This window comes from Petaurus breviceps, unplaced genomic scaffold (genome assembly GCF_028583685.1).
Source record: "Petaurus breviceps papuanus isolate PSGF00001 unplaced genomic scaffold, PetGlider_PUasm1.0 90750, whole genome shotgun sequence".
Classification (NCBI taxonomy): Eukaryota; Metazoa; Chordata; class Mammalia; order Diprotodontia; family Petauridae; genus Petaurus; species Petaurus breviceps.
In genome coordinates, this window is record NW_027187335.1 from 12,620,451 (window position 1) to 12,639,928 (window position 19,478).

The 19,478-nt window shown below is 45.5% G+C and overlaps 2 protein-coding genes and 1 long non-coding RNA gene across 4 annotated transcripts in view; 2 read left to right on the forward strand and 1 right to left on the reverse strand.

The window, feature by feature from the left end:
* The window catches only part of DNAJC7 (DnaJ heat shock protein family (Hsp40) member C7), a 29,665-nt gene extending 28,959 nt beyond the window's left edge, over positions 1-706 (forward strand). The window contains exon 14 of the mRNA XM_069067688.1: positions 345-706. Coding sequence (XP_068923789.1) covers positions 345-382 — 38 coding nt within the window. The 3' untranslated portion in view covers positions 383-706. The remainder of the gene's footprint in view (positions 1-344) is intronic.
* Positions 707-2,279: 1,573 nt separating this feature from the next.
* CNP (2',3'-cyclic nucleotide 3' phosphodiesterase) lies at positions 2,280-11,299 on the reverse strand. 2 transcript variants are annotated; one of them, XM_069067690.1, is made up of 5 exons: positions 11,100-11,299; positions 9,465-9,545; positions 7,269-7,938; positions 4,479-4,618; positions 2,280-3,818 (listed from the first exon to the last, which is right to left on the reverse strand). In XM_069067690.1, exons 3-5 carry the CDS (start codon positions 7,879-7,881, stop codon positions 3,369-3,371), a joined length of 1,203 nt encoding a protein of 400 aa, XP_068923791.1. In that variant the 5' UTR covers positions 7,882-7,938; positions 9,465-9,545; positions 11,100-11,299; the 3' UTR covers positions 2,280-3,368. The 2 variants fall into 2 exon arrangements, with proteins under 2 accessions (XP_068923791.1, XP_068923790.1); XM_069067689.1 differs by lacking the exon at positions 9,465-9,545 and having other exon boundaries at positions 11,100-11,298.
* Positions 11,300-11,646: 347 nt separating this feature from the next.
* LOC138145982 (uncharacterized) lies at positions 11,647-14,333 on the forward strand. The gene is made up of 2 exons (XR_011164354.1): positions 11,647-12,686; positions 12,952-14,333. It is a non-coding gene; the product is annotated as an uncharacterized lncRNA (long non-coding RNA).
* Positions 14,334-19,478: the final 5,145 nt, after the last annotated feature.

Genomic DNA, 19,478 nt, shown 5'->3' on the forward strand with positions numbered 1-19,478 from the left:
TCACGGGTTTGATGTCAGTGGGTGTGGGGCAAATAGAGCAGACTCCTTCCTGGCAGACACTTCTCCCTTTGTAGCTAAGTTAGGAGGCCCATTTCAGGTCTCAGGGCTATTACAACCACCTCTGCCCCAGTGCCAGGAGGACTTCTCTGAGAACACTTCTGGAGAAGAGGTCCTCTTCCCTGGGCCCACAGGACCTGGTGGTGGTGGTTGTCCCATATGTTAACCTCTATTCAGAGCTAGAAGGACACTCCCCCAAGTCACTCCAGGGGACTGTACCCTAGCTGAGGAGCTGATCTGAACCACAACCAGAGAACTAACACAGCAATGTTCCTTTTCCCTTCCAGCATCAGGTCCAGGGAATTTCTTTTTCCAGTTTGGCTAAAGGAAGGGGGAATAAAACCAACCAACTCAGAACCCAGAGAATGCCGATGTGCTCGTTTTAATTTTGAATACGGACATAATTAGACTCCTCCCTTCATCATGTCTCCTTGTACTTAGAGCAGTTTCATTTTCTCAGTTGGATACCTCTGTGTCTGTGAGTGGGGGTGGAGGATGGGGAACCAGCGCTGAAGATGGGGGTGGGGTAGGGAAAGGGGTGGGTGGAGGGGAGGAAGCTTGTGAATTTTTGTTTTACTGTTTAACTTTATTAAAAAATTAAAAAACACATGAGAAGAATAAAATGATTTGACCCTTTCTGGTCCCTCAAGCTGGCAGCTGCATTGTCTGTTGTTGCAAAGTTGGGAACCAGAACTGACCCCTGTCCCTACCCAGTAGCTCTTCTCCTGACCTCTAGGTAGGGACAGCAGGCTGCTCCTGGATTCCCTATTAATCTCATGGTGGCCTGTAAGTGAATCAATCTTAATGACAGTTGTTTTGTTCTGTGAACACATTGGTTTCATCTTCCAGGCCATACATGTGCTTATAGCAGGTCTCTAGGTGTAGCTGGGCTAGTTGTAGAGGGCATGGCTTCACCTGGCCCTTCCAGTTGATTCAGTACAGTGGCAAAGTAGAAAAGAACACTGGCTTTGGAGTCAGAGAACCTGGGTTCAAATCCTGTCTCTGATATTCCCTGTGTGACTTAACCTTTCTGAGCCTCAGTTTCCTTCTCTAAAATGAAAGGGTTAGACTGGAGAACCTCAGGGGTCCCTTCCAGTGTTAGATATAAGATCCTGTGATCCATTTGTAGAGCAGCTAGAGGTCCTAAGTTAGTGGGTCTGCATTATAGCAAAAAAGATTAAGGAGCCTGAGTGTGACTTGACAACTTAGTTAGCCTCTGCTGCCAATTGAGGGGCTGACAGAGATTTTTGGTGATTTCTGGAGGTCCTTGTTTCCCACACATGTCCCTTCTTACAAGGTCAGAAAGCACATTATCAGGGGAAGGTAGGTGCTGTGCTTAGACCCTGTCCACTTGTTTCTCATGGCCATCAGTTGCCATATTTGATTTGGCATGGGAAAAGAAGAGATTATGGTTGGTTTGACCATCTGAGTTAGTTATCCTGGCTTTCTGGATTCTTCTGTGTAGTGCTTGGATGAGGTAGTGGTAGTCTACTAAGAACTTGATAGGCTTCCTCCTGACTCCGGTTTTGTAATCTGCAGCCCTGGGAAGAAGTGAGACTAAAAGTAATTTTTGGATGATCTGTGTCTCAATTATCCACCCCTAAACTATGCTGAGAAGTGGCTTAGGGCTTTTATGAAGGAGCTGATGTGATGCGCTTAGTGTCTGGCACCACAGTACTTTGTCTTCTTGTAGATGCTGTGCCTTTCACCCACCTCTGGTAGTGGGAGAGTGAGGAAGACCAGCCAAGGAAATAGGGACAGGGAGAATAGGAGCCCAATGAGTGGCTTTTAGGCCCTTATTTTAAAGTGAGGTTTGTGAAGATCTTGAGTCTTTACTCTTCTTGTGTCTGAAGTGGTGTTAACTTTGGTGTGGTCAATGATATATTTCTAAGGGAAATGGAAATGTGTCTTTTGAGTAGCATGCTCTGTGGAAAGCCCAGGCCACGGTCCCTCAGGAGTCTACACAGGCAAGGCAAATGGGGTGGTCTCTGTGTCCATCTCTCTTGCCTGGACCAGCTTGCTCTTGCTCCTGCTCACTTATGAAAGCAGGCACTGTTCAGCTGCCCAGCTTCCTTGCAGCTGTGGCTGGCCAGCCCAGAGACAGGACGGATGGCCCCACAGACTGTAGGACAAAGCCAGCCCTGATAAAGTCCTAGTGGGCAGACAGCTGCCTGAGTCCCTCACTATGGAAGAGAGGGCAAGAAAGACAAAATGGCACACGATTCAAGGTTACTGAGATTTATTTCATTAACGGTCTCACAATTTGGGGGATGGGGCAAAACCAGGATGTTTAACTCAAATCCCAAACCCTTGTGTTGAGAAACAACATGGTGAATAAGATCCCACACTGCACAGGAGCCAGGCCAGAGTCAAAGCGTGACACCAAGAAGACCATGTGAGAGGGGAATGAAGCATGCAAAGCAGTGTTAGAAACCCCTTAAAGAGGGAGGCAGATAGAGCCTGCAGGCAGGGGAACCTGATTGGGACAGCAAGCCCCAGCCTTCCCCATGAACATACAGCAATCCTGACAGGCTTCCCAATCCCTTTAGGCTTGAGCTTCCTCATCTATACAGGGAGAGTACATCAGTAGAATGGGGTGAATCTGCAGCTGCCTAAGGCCCCACCCTCCTAGATGGGGCGATGCTGCTATGGGGGGGGGGGGGCAGCTGTTTTACTGTTGTGCACTTTCCTAGTCAGTTATCAGTACAGTTCTAGAATCACCCTATTTTCCCCCATCAGTTTCATCATGAAGGAAGATTTCTTTCTCTTCCCCCCACCCAAAAAAAAAGGTGGGGGAATGGGAGAATGAAGAACTAGAGTTATAGGAAAGGAAGAGTAAACACTTCCCAAACCTTGCAGACAGTTCTAGGCTTCCTAGAACTGTAGTAATTAACAAAGAAAGTAAAAGCCTGTGTTGGGGGTGGGGAGAGAGAGAAGGGGTCTCTTTCTCTCCCCACCCATTTAAACACAGTCTCTTGTGGAAGTGCTACATGCCTTCTCTGCAGAGTACACTAAGGGAAATGGAGCACCTTGGGACTAAAAGAACCGAGTGCTGCTGCTAGAGACCGGGTGAGTAATGGGGGGTGGGGGGGAGGTAAAATGTCCAGAGTCCTAGGACTTTGGTCCAGTCTCCTAAACGTTCCTTCTGACTTAGAGCATAAAGTGTTAGGCTGGAAGGGGGCAGTTATTTTACAAGTTTTGAAAAGTTACAGGTGAGTTAATGGTATAAAAAAGTCAAGTGAAGGGCAGTGTTTCCTACTCATCCCCACGTAAGGAAGTGGGGTGAATAGTTTGAAAGGGTAGCCCATTGTCTAGATAATGGTACAAGATGGCAAGGCACCTCCCTTTCGGCTGCTGTGCGTGGGCACAGTGTGGTCTTTCCCATAGTATCCTGTGAAGATGGCCCTAAACTCTAACTTTTTGGCCAGACGCAGCATCCACTGCCCATTGCCCAAGGAGTAGAGCTTGCCCCGACTTAGCTCAATCACCTCCTCTCCTTGACTTCCCCCCTTCTCTTGCCGAATCATCTCCAGCAGGTCAACACCGGTCTGCTTAGGCTCTACACCTGCTGCACAGCCCAGTGTGACGTGGGCACGGCTGCCTCGGGGCAGGTTGTCACTAGGTATCATCTTGTCTACATCTGCTGGCCATAGTGGCAGCTGCTGCTCACTCAACTCCACCCGGGCGCCCATTGTCCTAGGCGTCACAAACAGCGCAGAGATGGTCAGGGTGAAGGCCTTAGAGTAGGATTTCTTCACCACCTGAGGTAGGGGGGAGAGAAGAACAGGTGGTTTGACAGTGGGTTGGTCACTACATCAGAGCCACAAGAGGGAGAAAAAAGACTAGAAAGTAGTAGTGTTATGGCTGTTTAAGGCAGCCTAGGAGTACTTTAGAAAGCAAGTGGGAGTCAACTGGAGACTGAGAAGTTGCTTGGGATAAAGCTGACAGTGAAAAGCTTCCTATGTCATGCTTGAGGTCTAAGGGTGAGAATCAGGGCAGGCAGGAGCAGAGCATCCGCCCTAGGTGTTTAACTATGAAGACAAATTTGTGAAAGGGACACTTATTCAGATAGCATTTAAGGTTCTCATGCTTCTAGATATCCATTTTGTGTGAAAGGTATTTTAGTGGCTTCAGGAAATCTCGGCTTAGAAGATCTGTTTTAGGAGGTCCTGGTAGGGGGCGAGTCCCTGCCATATAGTCTTACCCAGACAGTTTCCTTAGATGCAAGTAGCCACCAAAATGAAATTGGGAAAAGAGATTTAAAAAAAAACAAACAAACCCTTTCCTTGATTTCCCTTAGGTCCACTGCTTAATTTCCTTTCAGCTTTGGGTTTTTAGTTGCCTTTGGACTTAAGGAAAAGTCCTTCCCCTCTCCATCTCCCCACTCCCGGCCAACTCCCTGAATCAGCCCCAGCACTCACATCCTGCTGAGAATACTCAGTGGCCCCATCCGCCTTCCCATAGTCACAGAACTTGGTGGTGCAGTGCAGTCCTCCTGGAGACCTCTTCACGAAGTAGGAAGCCAAGGAAATCTTCTCCTTAGGTTCATCCCCAGACACAACTGGGGAGACGGAGGAAGGAGTGCATTAGGAAAAGAGGTTACAGGGCCCTGGCTTACAGATAGAACCTCTGTCTTAGATCAGAGATTTTAAAGGGGGAAGGGCTAATAAGAGAAACGAGATTTGTTCATTTTTAATTTCCGGGAACTGAAATGTTATGCTGTTCTTTCCGAGCCATCATAGCTAGCTAGCTATCTGAAGCACTCAGTAAAAGAATATTTCATGTTCCTAAATCAAGTGCTTTTAACACTTTTTAAAGGGCATCGGTATTGAATATTTCATTATTTCCCCAAAATCAGGATATGCAGAAACAAACAAAAAACCTTGTGTGTCTATAATTTGGTCCCTCTACCAAAGACCATGAAATTGTCAGAAGTGAAGCAGCAGGGGGATTGTAGTACAAGAGTTGGAGTTTGGAGGGTCCAAGTTCAAATCCCATCTCCCTTATTAGGTGTGAGACCCTGAGCAAACCACTTAAGCTTCCTGGGCCTTGGTTTCCTCATCTGTAAAATGGGAATTATAATAGCCCCTTTCTCAGTGTGCTGTCAGAAATCAAAGTGATAATATATATGAAGCATTTTGCAAACCCCAAAGTGCTGTAGGAATGGTAGTCTGGGAGTGGGCAACGTGGACTGTGTATGCGCCGGGGCCCTCCTGGCTGTTGTTGTTTTTCTTATCCCAAGTACTTTCCCTGCTCAAGTGCACAAACTCTAGGAAATAGATTAGTGACTTCTAACATCAGTCCAATGATTTTTTCATTCATTCATTTAAAACCATGATGAGACCTACTGGCTGTGATACAGAGTTGGTATTTACATCATTGTGGGGGTCCCTTCCCTTGCAGTTAGATTGCTCCCCAGGCTCAATATAGATTTGTTAAGGCCTTCCCACCCTTGATTCCCCAGTCAGTCTGGGTGAGCTCCCTGGCATATGTTCTACTCACTCCCAGGTCCCTAGCCCTTAGTTCAAAGGCTTACCCTAGATTCAAGCACCCCATTACAGACTAAATGGTGCCCCACCCTAAGACCTAGGTGTTTGGGAATGGGGAGGGGGGAAGGGCAAGGAAAGAAGTTTTTGCAAGAGGCAGTGTGGTACAGTAGAAAGAATCAAAGGACGGATTCAAATCCTGCCCCTTACTATCTGAGGGTATGGGCAAGTTAGTTCCCCTCACTAGGCCTCAGTTTTTCCATCTATAAAATAGGGGGAGGGGGAGACTAAGTTGCTTCTAAAGTCCCTTCCAGCTCTTAATTCTGTGATTTTGTGTTTGGACCATCTAGGTTCACCATTCTCCCCAAAATGTCCTGGGAATGAGGTGACTTTTTCTCTCTAGAGCCATAAACTTTTTCTCTAAGAAGTGATGCCACTTTCCCCTCCCCTTTCTGATAGTGACCCCTCATAGTCTTGGCTACCCCTCACTGATTCCTCCTCTCCACATCTCAGGATGTTTCCCTTGTGTAGACCCAGAAAGCAGGCTCAGAAGTGATGTACCCCACCAGAGGCCACCCACCAAGTCAGAGGTAAGGAGATGCCCTACCTCCAGGGGCTCTATCTCTGGGCTTTGTTGCTCTCCCTCCTCCTCTCCCAGTGGTCTCCCAAAACGAGAAGAGTGACTGCTCTAAACATTCTGATTTCTTAGTTCTCCAAATCAGCCAAGGGGTTGATAATACCAACTTGTTTCTAACTGCCTTCACGGTGAATCATATGCCCTTGATGTATGGCCTGTATTACATGCCTAGTTTCCTCTGGCTTTGGCTTACAGGATTCTTTTGGGAAGAATAAAGGTTTGGTAGATAAGTGAATGACAGAGTCATTAACAAATGAAGGAGAAATCAGATGCTAGGAGCCACTGTCCCTAACTTCCTGAGTCTGAGGTCAGAGAGAGCAAAGAACTTTAGGTCAGAACCAGTAAGTGGGTGAAATGAAACCAGACTGAGTAGAAGGGCTCTAGCCTGAAGAATCAGTACATCTGGCTTCTAGTCCCAGTTCTGAACTTTAGTCATTTTCCCTCTCCAAGCCTCAGGGTTCTCATTTGCAACAAGAAGGACTTTGACTGTGGATGGTCTCTAATATCCCCAACTGTGCCAGGCATTGTGTTAAGTACTTTACAATTATCTCATTTGAGCCCCACAACCCTTAGAGGGTTGATGTTATTGTCCCCATTTTACAGATGAGGAAACTGAGGCAAACAGGTTAAGTGACTTGCCCAGAGTCACACAGCTAGTAAGTGTCTGAGGCCAGATTTGAACTCAAGAAGATGAGTCCTCCTGACTCAAGACCCAGCACTATCTACTATACCAACTAGCTGCCTTTCAAAAATACATCTCTGTAGCCAGATTTCAATTCGGGCCTTCCTGATTCCCAGGCCCAGTCGCACTCTATCCACTGTACCATCTAACTGCCTCAAAAAAAGTTACCAAGAGTTTGGTAACTTAGGATATTAAAATCTATTTTCCAAAGCAGATGTTGGAGAGGCAGTCCAAATATATGGGAAGGGGGTGGGAAGAGGTTACAGTGGAAGATTGCCTGTTTACTGCCTTGTTATCCACCTTGTGGATAAGAGAAGAACTGAAGAGAAGAACTCAGGCTCTGCTGAGGAGATGAAGGGCTTTTAGGCTTCCCTGCCCGCCCACCCCTAAGTCTTGCCCTACATACAGTGCTTTATCTCCTTCTTGAAGGCCTTCTGGCTGCTCAGCTCATCCAGGAAGGTCTGTCCAGCCTTCTGCAAGCTCTCGGAACCCTTCTTGCTCAGGAACCAGCCAAAGTAGAGTGGCAGAAAGTCCTTCTCCACTCCAGGTTTCAGCTTCTTCAGATCATCAGCAGAGAGCTGCCACTGGTTCTTCTCCTTAAGCAGATTGCAGTCCAGTCGCCATGATGTCTTAGGCTCCACCAGCACCACCAGGTACTGGTACTGGTCAGCAATGTCGAAAATCTTCTCCAGGCGCTCCCTCTCATGGTGGGTGTCATCTAGTACCAGGACACTCATGTCCCGGCGGCAGTAGACTTCCAGGTCCTTATCCAGCTGCTTGTATTCCTCATGGTAGGCAGCCTGGGAGCCTGGATTTATGTTGTAGGCATCAGCAGACACCATCTTGGTGCCATCTCGATACCTATCCACAATGGCTTGGGCCACCGTAGTCTTCCCACTGCCTGGCAGCCCCCGAAGGACAAAGAGGGTCTTGCACTCACGAAATGCATTCACAGTCTCCTCATCAGTCAGGAACGGGAAGGGTAGTTCAGGTTTGTCCTTGGCAGCTGAGGATGACATCTTGCGGAAGAAAATCTTAGGCAAGAACGTGTGACTTTTCCGAGAGAAACCTCTGTTCTGCAGGACCAGGGCAAAGAGAAGGGAAGAATCAGGATGTCAATCATAGCAGGTCCCAGGGCTGATGACATCACTGATTACATCAGATCAGTCGACAGTCTCACCAAGTCCCACTGCTCACTCTCATTCCCCACCTCTTTTCATCAACCATCCAAGTTTTACAATCTGGTTAGTACAATTGCCCTCATTCCCTCTCCCTCTCAACAGCAGTGATGGACCCCAATTGAGGGATCCATGCTTGGGACTCCTCCATAACCAAATCCCCAAAGATACTCCCCACAATCCTGGAATTCCTAAGTCAAGTTTCTTTCCCATTTAGTGAACTTTAGTGAACTACACATCAATTGCTGCCTCCTGTAAGCTAAGACTAGACTAGCCGGTCTGTAAGGGCCTTTCAACTTTTCACTCTAAGATGTCTGTTACTGTAACTAGCCTGCTGGTGAACAAGAGGAACAAGCACACAAAATAACACCCTTTGCCTGGGCAGAGATAAGCCAGAACCCAGACCACAAGACCAAGTTTGGGACAATTCCTTGTGTCTCGGAAAGATAACCCTGTATCCTAATATATTGTGCCTGACTACTCTTAGGAGCAAAATACAGACTCCTCTATTGTAACTTCACATTCTGACTCTAGCCTTATCTTTTTAAGCTAATTATATATCACATTCCCCTTCCTATAGCCAAACAGCCTACTTGATGTATCCCATACTCAGGAATTCATATCCTGATCCTGCCTCTGTGCTTTTGCATAGGCTGTGCCCCATATCTGGAATGTTCTCCCTCCTAACTTCCACCTCTTGGAACCCCTGGCTCCTTTCTAGGCTCAGCTTAAGTACTATCTCAGAGCCACTTTCTTGTTTTCCCCAGTTAATGCTGCCTATACTCCACCCCACCCATCACTGTAAAATACTGTAAAAAAAATTTTATTCTAAAATATAAATCCCATATTTATCTGGAAATATATGGTGTCCTTCCAGTAGATTGTAAGCTCCTTGAGGGTAGAGATTATCTCACTTTTTTCTTTGTATCCCTAGTACCTAGAACAGTTTCTGGCACATAGAAGACATGCAATAAATGCTCTTTTGACTGATAGATTTGAGGTCCTTTTTTTTTTCGGTGGAAGGAGCAGTGATCACTCTTAAGGCACAATCATCATCTCTTCTTTTGTATTCCTGGGTTCCTTTCCACTTCTTATATGGCTAGCTTGGGGAAGGACTGAAAGGTCTCAGCCAGCTTTTCCCTATCTTTTTCTCTGAGGCTAGACCAGCTAGTCCCCAGGTGAGACTGCTCTCACATATTTCCCTTTGGGTAGACAGAGCCCAGCAAAATGTCAGCCCTGTAAAGGCAGTACAAGGGCAGAATGCACATCTTCTAGCTCATGCTTTTAGGTCTAACTTTTCATTTCTTAGGAAATTCAATTCTGTAAACATGTATGGAGCACTTACTATGTATTTACAATGTCTGCCTTCAAAGGGGCTTACCTTACAATAAGGGGAATAAGACACACAGAAATAATTAGCATACCAGGGAGGATGGTGGCTATGCAATGGAGCAGTCCAGGCAAAGGGCTATGAGAAATCTGAGAAAAGGAGAGGTCACCATCACCTGGGGGAGATCAGAGAAATCTTTATGGAGGAAGCCCAACTTGAGTTAGGCGTCTAAGAAATGGCCTGGTGGAGCTTAGGGCAAGGAGAGGGCGTTACAACGGTTTGCCGGTCCCACTGTCTGCTGGCTTTTACCTATTCTCACTTCCCTCTCACCTATCTGGCTCCTAGTGCTCATGCTGACCTCTTCTGCCTTCTCTACTAGGGTGGAATGTTACATTGTCACACAGTAACTATTCTTGTTTTGGGTTCTGGTGTTCTTGCTTTTTGTTTTATTATAAAGAACAGTTCGTTGAAATGGGGGGAGGAGGGGGAGGGCACGCGGAATTTCCTGAAAATTGACTTCATGTAAAAACAAGTTATCAATAAAACTTTTTAAAAGCTCCCCATCCTGCCCAATTAAAGAGTTTACCTTTGGGGCCTCCGGTTTTTTGTGGCAAAACCAGTGGGGAGCAAATAGGGGAGAAGTGTTTGTAAAAGGCTACTCCCCTCCTTAGAACAATCAGTCAGGAGAAGATAATACTCTCTTGTCTAGAATGGGGGGGGGCACAATAGCTCCACAGAGGAGCTAGTGGGGAAGGGAGAGGAGGGGGAACAGGAGTTGCTTGGACAATTGGCTCCTTTCACCACTACTACAGGGGCCTCCTCCTCCTCCTCCTCTGCCCTCTTCCCCCGACAAAGTCATGGTGTGTGCGCCTGCCCTAGAAACGGGTAGCACAGGGCGGCTAGGGTTCTGGGTCCAGCCTCGCATTTGAATTTCACTGTGTGGTTTGCACCTCTGGGGTGGTTTCCCCAGCTGCAAAATGGTAGGTTTGAGAACAAAAGCTCCTAAAACCCATAAGCACCTGCGGAGCTCCCACCCTTCCTCCTCCACTCGCAGAAGGCTAATTTGCAAATTGCCCAAGGCCGAGATAACAAGATTTGCTGAAGGAACCGCAGAGCCCTCACTCAAACCCAGTACCCAGGAAGGTCTCTAATCCTGGACTGTAACAGTTGCTGGCAAGCTCCTCCCCGAACACTTCTGGGAAGGAGAATCTTTTCCATTCAGCCTATGGGCAGAGCACAGCCTGGATTCGGCTGCTGTTTGCCGGATCCCAGCCCACCAGGTACCCAGCCCTGGCCCAGGGTGATCGGAGTTTGTACCCATTCCCAACACGATGCCTCGAGCACGCTTCAGACGTTTTAAGACGCTTTGTTTGACCCTCTCAAGCCCCCCCCCTCCCCCCATGATGCTGGTACTACAAGCATCATTGTACACATTTGACAGGTGGGGAAACAGTTTCAGAACCCAGGTATCTGACAACTCGGAGTCTAGCATGTTTCCAGCACTTCTACCTACCCTAGACTTATAAGTGAATCACTCATCCCGGGGAATGGGGAAAGGGGGGGGCCTTCGGGGGGGGGCGGGGAGGAAGTTGGATGTGTTGGGAGGAGAGTGTCCCATCACTCCTCCCCTCCCCCAGGCTCGAAAACAACAGGTTTGCATCCACTTCGTTTTTGGGTCTGTACCCTGAGCCAGCACCTTCCCCAACCCTTGAACCCCACCCCAACTCACCATGATGAGGAGGGGACGCAGCTCCGCCTCTGCAAGGGCTCTATCCTGGGCCCGGGTAGCAGAGTGAAACGCAGCGACCCCCGGCCCCAGGGGGTTTTACATAGTTCGGGGTGGGAGGGCGGAGCCATGTGGCCTTAGGCCACGCAACCCAGCCTGGCCCCTTGTGCGCCTGCGCACAGGCCTATTTCACCTACCCGCCCAAAGACTCGAAACTAACTTAAGCACCACCCACTTCAGACTGCACATGCTCGCGGTGGCTCAAAGTGTTATGGACCTCATCCCTGCAATTGTTGGCCCTGGTCTCCCCAGAGCCAACGGGCAGGAGCGGAGAAATTTCTAGATCTAACACTTATGCTTTAATAATTAACGCATAGAGAAGCAATCGGGAAGTCCCACAAGCGCCAGTAGCTTCCCCGCTAAAAGCCGTGTCTGCAAGGAGCTGGTCCAGTCACCTGTCCAGGCTTGGAGTGCAAGGAGGGGCTCTTTTGCTGAGTTGTCCTTAAGAAAAATATTTGGATAATTATTACAGGAGGATTGATTTCCTTTGTAATCCTAGTATTTTATTTTACTCATTGACATAATGCTGAGTAGGGGGTCCACAGGCTTCACCAGACTGCGAGAGGTTGTCCATGGTACAAAAAGCAACAAAATGATGAAAGAAAGCAGGTCATCTAAGTCAGTGGCCCTGACAAAATTTCCACTCCGGGGTTTCTGAAGCAGTGGGGACAGGCTTCTGCAAGCCTGTGCCTGACCTTTCTTGCCTTTTCTTTCCCCAAGCTGGGTTCCCTCTGGATCTGTTCCCCCATTCTCCAGACTGATAGTCTGCTATTATACAGTCAACTCAAGTTGTGAAGATCCATTTATTCCTTCTTTAAACAAACATTAAGTGTATTCTGTTCTGAGAGTAATACAGTTTAAGAAATCCCTACCCCTCTTGGAGCTTACAGCCTTGTAGGGGATTATCAAAGACATAATGCATACTATTATGTGATAATGAATTATGTGAATATATGTGATAATGAATTATGGAAGTGGTAGGTGATGTTGGAAACCAAAGGTCCCTAATGACAGATCGATGGGAGCTAGGAAGGAGGTGGCATTTGAAATGAGCTTTATAAAGACTTGGGAATTCAGTAAGTGAAATGAGGGCATTTCTGGCATAGAGAAGGGTTTAAACGAAGGACAGGGCAGGAACCTCAAGCGCATGGAATACTTAGGTTACAAAGACTAGTAGGGTGGTGCTAGGTCAAAGTCCCTGAGTCAGTGCTAGTTGCCCCAGAGGGAGGTACTTCCTCCCATCATACCCTTCTCCAAGGAGGTGGCCCCAGCTAGGCAGAGCTTAAGCTTTTTTAAGTTCTCTCAGCTGTATCCCCCAACTTGGGATGGTCATCTTCTCTGACAATGTAGCTGCAAAAAGCTCCTGCCTCTGGGTAATTCACACAGACTCAGGGACTTGAATTTATGAGGCAGCTGTTTGGGTTAGAAATGTCCATTTCTCAGCATTGCTGTTTGATAATAAAATCTCAAGGAAAGAAACAAGATGGAAGAGGCAGCCAGGGTTTTTAGCTCCAGTCTCAGCTCATCTAGGTAAGTAAGTCCTTCCATATTCATGCTGTCACTATTGGGGGAGGAGGAAGGGGAGGGAGAGTGAGTGACAGGGAGATGGGAATTTCTTTCCTTCCCTTGCTAGAAGTTCAAGGGAGAACTGATGTTGACTGTGTCCCAACAAAATGGAACAGAAACAATGTCTCCTTGCGCCTTAGAGCTAACAGAGTAAACAGCTGTTTGTGGCTCAGTGACCAAACCTGTATGGCACAATCTTCCTTTTTCTTCCCTCCCCGATCCTTCACAGGGACCAAGGAACCAACCAAAAGCCTCTGGTCCTTCATGCCCTTTAACAAGGGGTCAGAGTTTGTATCCCTGTGATAGTAATGGCAATTAAAGATTCCCCTGTATTGGCTTGGTTTTCAAATTGGTTGTGTTAAAACCCAGAGCTTGTTAATCCCACCTGTGGGATGGACTTTTTGATGTGAAAAAAAAAAAAAAGTCCTGAACTGGGAGGAGCTGGTGACGTAATTTGGAGAGATAAGAGAGAGGGGAAGAACTTTTTTTGGAAGCAGCACCTCGTGGAGAGAGAGAGAGAGACTAAGAGAATTGCTGGTGGCCGCTTTGAATTGCCCTGGACTTTTGAGACCTGCCCCCTGAGCTGCCAAGGACTGAGGAGACATGGCTGTTTTGCTGGTACTTTGTCTGTCTGTTTTGATGTTATTTTGCCAGATTTGTCCACTGGTGAAAGACAGTCCTTTTGTTGAAGAAGTCCTGGAACCTGGCTGTTCGCTAAGAAGCCCTGAGACTGTCCTGCAGACAGAATGAATACTGTCCACTGGTGAAGGACAGTGCTGTTGTTGCAGGGGTCTGGAGACTGTCCTGCAGACAGAGTGAATACTGTCCACTGGTGAAGGACAGTGCTGTTGTTGCAGGGGTCTGGGAACCTTTCTGTTGGTTCAGAAGCCCTGAAGAAGGATTTTCTTGTTGTATGTTTACAGAAATCCTAGGAGAGGGTTTTGTTAATGTTTTCAGGGGTTCTAGGACTGTTCTACAGACAGAGGATGAATTAATGAAGAGACTGGCAATTTATCTTGTGGCCTTGCTAAGCCTTGTCTCCCCAGGAACTAAGATTGCTGAGAACTTGTCAAGATGAAGAAAAGACCTCCATTTGGGTATTAAGTGCTGTGCTTGGACTTGATGTAACTCTGGGGTAGATTCAATTGTGATCCAGGGGTGGGGAACTTTTGACCTTTTTGTGTTCTATGGTTGAGCAAATGAATGTATTTTACTTATGTTTGGAAACTAATCTCCATTTGAGAAGAGGGGCTTTGTGGTGGACTAAATGAAGGTATAGCCTAGGGGTGGAGAAGTATTTAGACCAGGAACTTTGTAATTGATTGAATGATTGGAAGGTGGGGTAGTCCTTGGAGATTATTTAATTATTTAATCACATTTAGTAAATGCTGTATTTGGAATGATGTCATGTTTTGATCTTCTCTGTTTTTGGTTTGTCACTGAATAAAATGGAGAGCACCTATGCTGGTATTTTGAACCTTGGGAAGTTGCCTTTCCATGGAATTACATTACAATCCCTACCTATGGAATGAAAGCCCACAGGTTCAGCTACATGGGAAATGCTTTAACCATTCTCTAAATAAAATGATATGAGTGATCAAAGAGAGGAAAGAGTGTCCAGGTAATTCATGGTGTCATATACAGAGAATGAAGTTAGAGGAGGAACAAGTTATAGACAAATTTTGATCACACTTCCAAAACAGAATTCATTCTCATTCCCCCAGATCGATCTTGCCTCCCAACTCCCCTATCTCTGCTAAGAGCATCTCCATCCTTCCAGTCACCCAGAATCACAACCTGAGAATCATCTTTAGCTCTTTCTCTTGCTCTCATCTCCTATAGTCAGTTACACAATAACTTTTGGGTCCATCATCTTTCTACTCCCATGGCCACGAGCCTGGTTCAGGCCCCTATCACCTCTCCCCTGGACTATTCCTGTCACCTCCTAATTGATGCTAATAGATTACCCAACTCTGTCTCTGCCCTCTCCAATCCATCCTCCACACAGCTGTCACATTAGTATTCCTAAAATAGGCCTGATCATGTCTCCTGGTAAAAAAGTTTTAGTGGCTTCCTCTTGCTCTGAGATAAAATGCTTGGCATTTAAAGTTCCTCATGTTAGGCCTCTGACTCATTCATAACTCTCCCTCATGCTAGCTGCTCTCCAACCTACTTTTGGTCCCCTGTCCATCATACCCCATCTCCTGCCCCTAGGTCTTTGTAGAGGCAAGTCTCCCTTGCTTAGTATTCCAGTCCCCCCTCACTTCTGCCCCTTGGAACCCATGTCTCCCTTTGAGGATGAGTGCAGCTGCCACCTCCTACATGAGGCCTTTCCTGAGCTCCCCAGTACATTCTACCCATCTGATATTACCTTGTATACATTTGTTTGAGTTCATATCGTTCCTTCTCAGCTCATCAAGAGTAGGGATGTTTAATTTTTTTTTTACTTTGTATCATCAGCACCTAGTATAGTCCCTTAAACAAGTACTTAACTCTTGTTGAATTGAATAAAAGGAATAAGGATGGTAATTGATGTGGTGAAGAAGATCTCCAAACTAGAGAGGATAAAAGAGTAAAGAGGGCCACTTTTTCATTTATAAAATGAGGGTTTGGATTAGACCAGACCTGAACAAACTGCAGCCCACAGGACCCTTACAGCCCAAGGGCCACTTACAGCAAGTCAAAGGATTTTGGGCTGCCTCATGTTGTGCAGATCTGGAACAGTTGGTTTTTAATGCCTCACTTTTAAAATCAATGATCTCAGGGGCAGCTAGGTGGGGCAGTAAATAGAGCACCAGCCTTAGAGTCAAGAGGACTTGAGTTCAAATTCGGCCTCAGACACTTAACACTTACTAGCTGTGTGTCCTTGGACACGTCACTTAACCCCAAATGCCCTGCCTTTCCCCCTCCAAAAAGGAAAACAAAACAAAAAACCCCAATGATCCTGAGCTAAGGCTAGACCCTAAGGGACACCTACATAAAGAAGCCTGGAAAAGGATAAAGAGCCATCAAAGGAACCATCTCAGGACCACTTTGCTCTTAAAGATGGGAAAACAAAGATAGGAAACTAGATGGTGTAAGGAGGAGACTGTTGATGTAAAAGTTAGGAACACCTGGGTTCCAATCCTTCTTCAGACAACTTACTGGTTGTGTGACCTTGGACATATTACTTAACCTCTGTCTGCTTCCGTTTCTACATCTGTAAAAGAGAAAATAGCAATAATAACAACACCTCACACGGTCATAATGGGGATAGCATGTTAAAACACTGGACAAAATTTAAGTGCTAGCTATTAAAAATGCAACAATCAAGAAAGGGAGGAGGGAAGATTGATGAATCCCTTTCCCTCTCTATTCATATCTAGTTGCTTACCAATAGATGAGAGAGTAGGTTCATCTGTGTACTGTTGGGGAATGAATTCTGGGAGCCAGAAGGCAAGTGATTAAGGAAGTGGTAGAGTGAGGCATAAATATCTATTTCCAAAAGTTTAACGGTGAAGGGGAAGTGAGAGATAGGACTGAAACTGAATGGGCTAGAAGGGTCAAAGAAAGAGTTCTTAACCATTTCTGTGCCATGGGCCCTTTGGCAGGCTGGTGAAACCTAATGCTCCATTCTCAGAATCATTTTTTAAATACATAGGATTAGAAAGGGGAAACCAGTTATATAGAAAGTTACATACACACACATACATACAACATACATATAGACACATAATACATACACACTATATATAGATGTATATGTACATATAGATGTATGTATATTGTAAATTCACTGGCCCCAGATTAAGCCCCAGGTTAAAGGAACATTTGCTGGATTGTTTTTTAAATTGGTATTTTTGTTTTGTTTTATTTTGTTGTTGTTGGGGGGGGGTGGGTGTTAGGAGTAGGAAAACCAGAGAGTGTAGGTACTTGGGACTGACTCAGTGGCAAGGGAGAGGTTAAAGTTTCATTAGCAAGGATGCTGCTGGAGCAAGGGTCATGGTCAGAGGGAATGAAATCAAGGGCACAAGTAGAGAGGATTAACCTGAGTAATACTACATTTTTTGTGACCAAAGCAAGGGGTGCTAGCATGTCTTGCAGGGACATTTTCGTAACCTTTTTTTTTTTTTTTTTGGCCTCTCTGAAGTTTTTGATACTGTCTACAGCCGTCTCTAGATTCTCTTCTCCTGTGGCTTCTAGTATACTGCTCTTCTCTTGTCTGGTTGCCCTTCTTTCCATCTCACTTTCTGGATCATCCAACTTCAATTACTAAAGCATGAGTGTTCCCCCACACTCCATTTTGGGTCCTTGTCTCTCTCCATATTCTGTGTGATCTCAATCACACTCAAAATTCAAATTATCATCTCTATACAACTATCTCTCAAATATATATATATATATATTATATAATATACATATGTATGTATCATCTCTACACAACTGTTTCTCAAATATATGTATATAATACGTGTAGGTATGCATCCATATATGTACACATCCACATATGTATATACATATATTTTATATGTATGTATATATATGTATATATGTGTGTGTGTCTCCCTCTCTCCTGCACTCCAGGCCCATGTCTCCAAATGCTTGCTGACTGGATATATGGATATCCCATAAGCATCTTGAATTTAGCATCTCCAAAGTAGAGTTTATTGCCCTCCCCTCTAAACTTGCCTCTCCTCTAAAATGTTCAATTTCTCTGTAAAGGGCACTGCCATCCCTCTAGTTACCCAGATCCATAGCCTTTGAATCATCCCTGACTCTTCCCTTCCCCTTACTATTCATAACCATTCATTGCCAGATTCTCTCTCTACAAGCACAAAGCTAGGCACTCCTTATTATAAACTCCCAATCTGTTTCCTTGTATCTAGCGTCTCCCCTTCTCTGATTTATCCTCCACATAGCTGCCAGAATTATTTTCCCAAGGCACAAGTCTGACAGTATGATTCCCTTGCTCAAAAATGTTCAGGTTCCCCATTGCTTCCAGGAGACAGACCAGAATCTAAGCTGTGCGTGATCTAGAATCCCTTCTACAACATACACCCAAAGTAGGCCACAGCCTCTGCCTGAAGGCCTCTACTGAGGGGAAACCTACTATATCTTGAGGCTGCCCAATGATACTTTTGTATCATTTGATGTCATTCTGATTTTTAGGCAGTTTTTCAACATCAGTTCTTCCCAACTTCTACCCATTGATTCTATGTCTGCCCTCTGGGATGTCTAAGCCCTCTTCCATATGCCAATCTATCAAATGCTTGAAAGTAATCAGTCTCCCTGAGTCTTCTCTTCACACTAAACATTCTTTAATCCTCCCTTGGCATGATCTCAGGCTCCTCTTCATCTTTATTTATTGCTCCCCTCTACTTAGACCTACACAACTTGGCAGTACATAGGAACCAAAATTAAAATAGGCTAAACTTCTTCAGGCCACAGATAGGTTAGACTACTGACAGACTGACGATGGTTGGTTGCCGTGGGTCACGTGACAAACAGGAGAGCATGGCAGGGGCAACCCCACATTTCTCGTAGGCTGCCTGAAATCCTCTGGAGGATTTCAGTATATTGTGCAGGCCCACTCTGGTTCATTAATGCCCTTCCTAAATTGTAGTCCCCAGAAGTGAACACAATGCTCCAGATGTCTGATGACAAGAACAAGAGTAAAGTGAGATCTGCCCTAGTGCAAATGGTCACCATGCCTCTCTTAAGGCAGTATTAGAATCAATTTGGGGTTTTTTGGCTACCATAGGACATTTTGATACTTTGAACTTACAATTCACTAACATTCTCAGATCTTTTTCAAGCAAATTGCTATCTAGCTTTGCCTTCTCAACCCCCTTCCCCACCTCCATCTTGTACTTGTGAAGTTGATTTTTTTTATACACAAGTCTGTGTCTTTATAGTTTAATAAATTTTATCTTATCAGATCCAGCCCAGTGTCGTACCCAGTCAAGATCTTTTTGGATTATGATTCTATTATGCAATAGGTTTAGCTATATCTTCAAGCTTTGAACTCTCCACACATTTGGTAAGCATGATACCAATGTTTTTATCCAAGCCATTTATAAACATTTTAGACAGCGCCGGCCTAGTGCAGATCTCCAAGGTCTTACTTTGAAGGTAACATTGAATTATTAATGACTACTCTTTGGGTCTGGCTACCCAACTATTTCCAAAGCTAACTGTGCTATCATCTAGCCCTATGTCTCCATCTTGTTCTCAAGAACAGCATAGGAGACTGTCAAATGGTTTGCTAAAATCAAAACAAACTACATGTTCAGCATTCCCCTTGTGGAGTCTCTCCTCATCTCTGACACTCATTTCTTAAAGGCTCAGACTAGGTGCCCCATTCCTACTCTCTAAAGCCCTCTTGGACCTCCACAGTTGTTAGCATTATCTCCTTCCTCAAATGACTTGATATTTACTTTTTTGGGTCCATATTCTATCTTCTCCAGTAGAGAGGAAAGGGAAGCTATTTTATGTTTGTGTTTTCATCTTTTGTGCCTAACACACAGTAGATACTTAAGTGTTTGGTGTGCTGAATTGACTTATCAGCTTTCCCCTTGTGTTTCTCCAATCATTCTAAGGTGTTAGGGACCAGGTTATGACTAGCCAGGATGAGCATTGCAGTACCCTAAACCAATGCTAGTAATTTCTCTCCCAGGGTCTCTTCTGGGAATGAAAGTAAGAAAAAACGTGATTAAAAATCCAAAGTCTATAAGAGGGAAAATATGTATTTGAAGAGTAATAAATGAAGGGCAGGAG